A 7,117-nucleotide genomic window follows, 5' to 3' on the forward strand; every position below is an offset into this window, starting at 1 on the left:
GCAATGATTACAATCCCCTCCATACATCATCAAACAACCACAAGGTACACCCCACAGGCCTGCCCCCCTGGCCGTCAGCACACAGTCCCTCCCTATCCCTCCCTGAGTCCAGTGTCCCCAGCTGTTCCATCAAATTTCTTTAGGTTGCTAAATTTTTTAAAGCAAAACCTCAATCATGTATCTGCCCTGTGGTGAGTTTTGAACAGATAATCAGAAAACAATCTTCATGAGTTGGGTCAAAAAGTACTTTGCAAAACCTATTCTCATTTTATAATAGCTTCATTTTACATTCTAGATTCTGGGCAGTGCAATCAGCTTGTGATTAGTTGGTACCCTAAATGTTGGTGGTTAGAACCCACCCAATGGTGCCCTACAGGCTTCAGTAAAGACTATTGCCAGGAAAACCCTGCGGACCAGTTGTATTGTAAACACATAGAGGCACCAGGGGTCAGAATGCCCTTTAACTGGTTTGTTCTGGATTTTATCTTACATTCGGACTGTAAAGGTAATCCATTTCCCAGTTAAATAATTTGAAGGTAAAGAAAAATTGGAAATATCAACTCCAGAATTTTGCATATGCAAAACACCCCTCCCCTAATTCCATGCCAACAAATACCTTAATTAACAGCCACATTATCTCCTACTACATGGTGGCACAGTAATTAATACGGTGGCACAGTAATTAAGCACCAGGAAGTTGGGCAGTCTGAACCCACTAATCTCTCCACTGGAATCCTGATGTAGCACTGTAGGATAAGCAGTGGAGTGCTAATCTCAAGATCGGTGGTTCAAACCCACCATTCGCTCCTCGGAAACCCTATACAGTTGCTATGAGTCAGAACCGACTTGATTGCAATATAAAACAACAATCACTCTGTGGGAAAAAGATATGTCACAGTCAGCTTCTGTAAAGATTTGTAACTGCAGAAACCTTATACAGCAGTTCTTGGCTGAAACCCTACACAGGGTCATTATGAGTCGGAACAAACTAAATGATACGTAACAACAACCCTCTCCTCTAGGGTAGCTATGAGTTGGAATCAACTCAATGTCAACAATTTTTTAAACTTTAATCTTTTATTTACAGAAAACTGTTGGTGCTGTCTTGTTTCATGGAGTTGGTTCTGACTCATAGTGACCCTAAACAGGATTTCAGAGAGGCGTGAGACAATTAGGTCACTCTTAATTTTTTACAACTTAAACAGTACTGATATAATTATCTTTTTATAAATCTCTTTGTACATTATTTCTTTACAACAATATTCTACCAGTTATACTGTGTCAAAGGGTATGCATTTTTATAATGGGCTTTTGGTTTGTATCATCCAAATAGTCTACAGAAAGTTTGGTCCAATTTAAATTGCCCATTTTTCCTATTAGCGTATTCTTCTTGCTCTTATTCATTTGTATGAGTTCTTTGTATAGCAATGCTTTAAACTCTGCCAAGGAATTTTTCCAGTTCATAATTTGGGAAATGTTGGTTATTTATGTAGGAAAGTTTTAGAATTGTACTAATCTGATCTATAATTATTACTCTTTAGTTTCTACTTTTAGAAGAATTTTCCCTAACATTAATCTACATTTATCTTTGTTTCCTTTTAGTGCTATCATGATACTTTTATATTCATTATCTTTAATGCATACAATTATGACTAGTTGCTAACCTAAAGGTTGAGTGAGAGTTGGGACCCTGGAACCCTATGGACCTAGGGAAATAAACTTTAAGTCCGTAATTCACATCTTTTATATTTACATATTTTATTTTTTTACAACTGGGGAAATGACTGCTATGAAAGGATTACTCCATATGTTTGCCTGCTTGTTCCTCATAACTAGACCCAAAACTCAGTTGATCTTGAGTCAGTTCCAACTCACAGCAACCTAATAGGTCAGAGTTGAACTGCCTGTACATCTTTCATGGAAGCAGAATGCCGCATCTTTCTCCAGAAACACCTTTACTTGTACAATGTAGTACAAGTTTCTCAATACCCCATATGTTCCTCTAGATCTAAAGTCTGCATATATAGGTATCCCTGACTTTTTGAAGCTTTGCTTATACTGCTTCACTTTAAGAAAGACCTACATTAGTATCGGCTTTCACTAACCAAAAGAAATCTGAAGATGATTTTCACTTTTATAAAAATAAGGCAGAGAGTGTTTAGTGTTAGTTTTGCAGTGTATTATTAAAGAGGCAGCATGCACCCCCAGCAGTAAGAGTGGTGTTGCCACCCTTTATACACAAACTCCCAATCAATAACCTGTTGTTATTGCTGGTAAGGGCCTTTGAATCGGTTCTGACTGATAGTAACCCTGTATAGGGTTTCTGAGGAGCAGCTGCCCACCTTGTGGTTCACAGTCCAGTGCTGATCCTACAGCACCACACTAAGAGTCTGGGTGATATATAAATGCACCATGCATCGTGAAATCACATTCCCTGTGCATTTCTCTAACGGTAAGACTCATCCCTCAGCATACACAGCTTATATAAATCCCACTCTTCTGCAGGATTCAAACCCCAGTCCTTCAACCCAATTCCATGTTTCATTGTCAGATAAGGTTACCAGGGCTGCCATTATTACCACCACCACCTCCCAGCTTTCCAGTGTAACTGTCATCTTTCCCATTCTGATAAATAACACTATAGTACATGCATTATTTTTATTTTATGTAAGCTATGGTAAGCACTAGACTGCTAATTGCAAGGTCAAGCCCACGGCTGCTCCATAGGAGAAAGATGAGGTTTTTTGCTCCTGTCAAGATTTGCAGCCTCGGAAATCAACTCAAAGGCAGTGGATTTGGATGTTGCTGTTGTTGTTGTTAGGTGTCATCGAGTTGGTACTGACTCATAGTGACCCTAACTAAGCACAATAGAACAAAACACTGCCCGGTCCCAGGTCAGCCTCACAATTGTTGCTACATTTGAGCCCACTGATGTTGCCACTGTGCTAATCCATCTCACTGGGGGTCTTCCTCTTTTACTCTAACTCTCCACCTTATCAAACATGATATTGTTCTCTAGGGACTGGTCCCTCCTGACAATATGTCCAAAGTATGAGAGACAAAGTATGGCCATCCTGGCTTCCAAGGAGCACTCTGGCTAAACTTCTTCCAACACATAGGTATGTATTTATCATATCATCCCTGCTTTTACTATATGTTAGTGGCATTTTAAGTTTTATGTATATTTTATATGATTTGGTAGGTTACATTTTGGGTGTCGAGATGCTCAACAATTTTTCCCAAGTAAATTAATGGTGACTGCTTCTTTGTTTTAAGCTATTTTGACTCACAAAAGGATTCAAAAGAATGTTCTACCTTTAGATAGCAAGGGATATTAGAAACCTGTACTTCTTTGGACAGCTTCAGTTGACAAGACTTGTCATTACAGTATGGATATTTAAATAGGAAGATTTGATCTTCAAAGATTCTAAGAAGAGAGTCATTATGAAAGCTTAGCCAATATTTGTTATTGCTATTATTGTTGTTAGGTGCCATCAAGTCGGTTCCAGTTCATAGCAACCCTACCCACAACAGAACGAAACACTGCCTGGTTCTGAGGCATTCTTACAATTGCTACTACAATTGAGCCAATTGCTACTGCCACTGTGCCAACCATTATTGTTGTTAGCAGCCATCAAGGGAACCCCCAACTGATGGCAAGCCCATGTGTTACAGAGTACAACTGCTCTATAGTGTTCTTGGCTGTAACCTTTACAGAAACAGTGTACAAGGCCATCTAGCTAAATAGTTGGGTGGGTTCAAACCACCAACTTTTGGGTTAGCACAAACTCAGGGTCCTTAGTTTAATTCTTAAGAAAATGATATGACAGTAGAGAAGTCAGGACAATGATGAAGGCCACACTTGTGTCTTGCTATGGAATTTAACAATTCTAATCGTGGTGTCCTGGTATGGCACTGTAGGATACACATGGGACCGCAAGGTGGGTTTGAACCACAAGGTCAGCAGTTTAAACTCACCAAAGGTGTTCCTTGGAAACCCTGTACAGCAGGGATGGGGAACCTTTTTCTGCCAAGGGCCATTTGGATATTTATAACATCATTCATGGGCCATACACAATTATGATCTTAAAAATAAGCCTTTATATTTGGTCAAACATTGAATTAACTTACCCCTAAAGGGATGGCTGGAACTGTGGTTGCCTTGACAGGGCCAGATGGCCCAGGGCCAGATGTTCCCCACACCTGCTACACAGGGTTGCTATGAGTCGGCACCAACTCAATGGCACTTAACAACAAAAACAACAATTGTTGCATAGCTACATGCGTCTCATCATTTAAAGATTAAAGGTAAATATTTTAACTTTACTGAAACTATCCCTAAAAAACCATGATGTAAATAACGTAACATTAGCTAGGCAGGTTAGAAACAAACAGAATCCTGATCACCTTTTAAAAATGATAATAGATACATTTTTTCTTGATATTAGAGGCATAATGTAAATTATTTTAGACCTGACATTTCTGTTTCAACCCACATATAAAACTTTTTTAACCACTCTTAACGTTTACATCAGTAAAGTTATTTTTTAAATTAGATAATTTTGCAAGTAAAAATTTTATAATAGAAATATCTTTCTATCACACTCTTTGGTAATCAAGGCAGAAAGAAAGCAGCTATATAGATGAAGTTGAATTGGAAAGCAAAGGGCAGATTATTCAGGGTAAATCAAGTAGGAAATGACAACAAACATGGATTTTATTCTAAGTGCAATGGCAAGTCACTGATGAGTTTAAACAGTACAGGTAGGGATGACAAAACAAAAAAAATGTTCAAAGAATTAAAACAAGTAGCTAGTACAGCCTTGTAATTCTTTACAAGGCTGTACTAGCTACCATTAAGTGCTTACTATACATCCAACAAAAAGCCTGTATGAGTAAGTATTGATGCTTGTTTTATAACTGAGTAAACTGAGTCATAAAAAGATTAAGTCACTCAACGTCACAAAGCCAAAAAGTTGCAGAGTAGGATTGAAAATCAGTTCTTATATTCTTTTTTCCTGACTCTAATTCTTGTGTCCTTTCTAAACTACCAAAATGCAGTGTTTGCAGTCTACATCATATCTACAATGTAAATAAGAGGTTTGAATATTCTTCCTTTGCAACCGGATGTCTTAACAATTACATAGATGCAGCCATAAAAGCAAGAAAAATAACGTTTCTTCTGAAATATTATGTTTTCAAATATCCTTAGTTATATCTAACAAGCTGAAATACAATTCTCCCTTATTGACACACCATTGCCATTCCTATAAACTTCCAACTAGTATTATGTAACTGAAGTGCCCCATCCTATAATATGGTGCAGTCCAGATACCATTTACTCAGAAGTGCTCCTTTTCTTTTCCACACAATTTAAATTAATTTTGAAACACATTTAATTTAAAATGAGTATCCAGACAAGAATAGGCCCACAATTCTACAACAATAACATACACGTATATATAAGGGGGCTTCAAAAAGTTCTTGGAAAATGGAATTTTCCCACAAACTTTTTGAAGCCCCCTACTATGTGCAGGTGTAGGGTCAGGGAAATAGAGGAAACTCCCAATGAGATGGATGGGCCAAGAGGCAGCATCGATGGACTCAAGCATGGCAACAGTAGTGAGGCTGGCCCAGGATCAAGCAGTGTTTTGTTCTGCTGTGTATAGGGTCGCTATGAGTCGGTACCGACTCAATGTCACCTAACAACAACTATGTGCAGATCTAAGTAACTTCAACCGCAAATTCAGTAGTAACCTCTTTTCCTAGGAGAATTATTTTGGTTCACCATAGGATGTAGTATAATTCATTTTTTTACCTGCCAGTAGTAATATAAGGCACACAGCAAAAAAGTCTGGGTACTCTGCAAGGCCGGTATAATTCATTTTGAAGTATGTCCTGAAAAACTGGCCAATCTGTTTGCTAAGCAGTTCATCAAAGGTGCCACTCCATGCTCTTGCCACACTTGACGTACCTTCCCAAAACATAAAACACTTACAGTCAGTGGCAGAAAATTAACAACGCTTCCTATACTGTTCTAGGATAAACATGGGTTCCTTCACACAGAATTGAAAATTGAACACATATGAAATTATCTTGATAATTTTATAATTACATTAACAGTAATCAAATTCTTTAACTCTGGAATCAGATAACCTTATTTATATTAAAAACAATAATCAACCTATAACTAGTGTTTGCTTTTTTTTTTAAACTACACAGACCAACAGGTTTTCATACTCACTAAGAGGCATATTCAGTAATCACAGAACTCTGAGATTAGATAAACGAGGCACACAGGGATCAACTATCTCCCTCAAGATGATAGTCGCTGACTCCATGCAGACTAGAACAGGACCCCAGGCCTCTGAACTGGGAATGATCTTGCTACCATTCCATACCACTGAGATTGATATTGAAACATACCTATCACATAAGATAGAATGAGATTCCAGCCAGTGATGAAGGCCCACAGCTCTCCCACAGTAACATATGTGTATAAATATGCAGACCCCGTCTTGGGAACTCGAGCTCCGAATTCAGCGTAGCAAAGGCCTGCCATCACGGAAGCTAAGGCAGCGATGAGAAAGGAAACGACAATACTTGGACCAGAATCTGCCTTGGCAACTTCCCCAGCAAGAACATAAACCCCAGCACCAAGTGTGCTTCCAACCCCCAAGGCAATGAGGTCCATTGTGGATAAGCAGCGGCATAATTTGGTATCATCTAGACTGTCCTGAGTGACAATTTTTCTCCGGATCAGACATCGGGCAAAAGACAGGGCTGCTCTGCAGGGAATCATTCTGAAGAAGGCAACCTGAGAAAGACAAAGGAGCAGGTTAGACGCTTGCACTTGAAACTATCATCATCCCTTCACTTGGAGACTCAGCTTCCCAGAACAATTATGGCAGATGTGTTTTCTATACTGCTTAATTAAGGTGTGGTAATAAAGAGAAGGGTTTTATGAGCCAAAGCTGTGAATTTCCTGTAGTTTACTCATATATAACTTTATACAGGCAGTCCTCAGGTTATAAACAAGATCCATTCCTAAGTCATTCAGTGCAAGTTGTAGGTGAGTTGGAGCAGGTGCATATGGTTCTTAGTTAGCCTTCCTTTG

The 7,117-nt window shown here is 38.8% G+C and overlaps 1 protein-coding gene across 2 annotated transcripts in view; it reads right to left on the bottom strand.

Moving 5' to 3' along the window:
• Positions 1 to 6,819, bottom strand: part of SLC7A2 (solute carrier family 7 (cationic amino acid transporter, y+ system), member 2) — a 25,599-nt gene extending 18,780 nt beyond the window's left edge. For both annotated transcript variants that reach the window (XM_006834465.1, XM_006834466.1), the window contains exons 1-2: positions 6,427 to 6,819; positions 5,819 to 5,974 (exon numbers count right to left, since the gene is read on the bottom strand). In XM_006834465.1, coding sequence (XP_006834528.1) covers positions 5,819 to 5,974; positions 6,427 to 6,802 — 532 coding nt within the window. In that variant the 5' untranslated portion in view covers positions 6,803 to 6,819. The remainder of the gene's footprint in view (positions 1 to 5,818; positions 5,975 to 6,426) is intronic.
• Positions 6,820 to 7,117: the final 298 nt, after the last annotated feature.

This window comes from Chrysochloris asiatica, unplaced genomic scaffold, assembly GCF_000296735.1.
Source record: "Chrysochloris asiatica unplaced genomic scaffold, ChrAsi1.0 scaffold00011, whole genome shotgun sequence".
NCBI classification, from domain to species: domain Eukaryota; kingdom Metazoa; phylum Chordata; class Mammalia; order Afrosoricida; family Chrysochloridae; genus Chrysochloris; species Chrysochloris asiatica.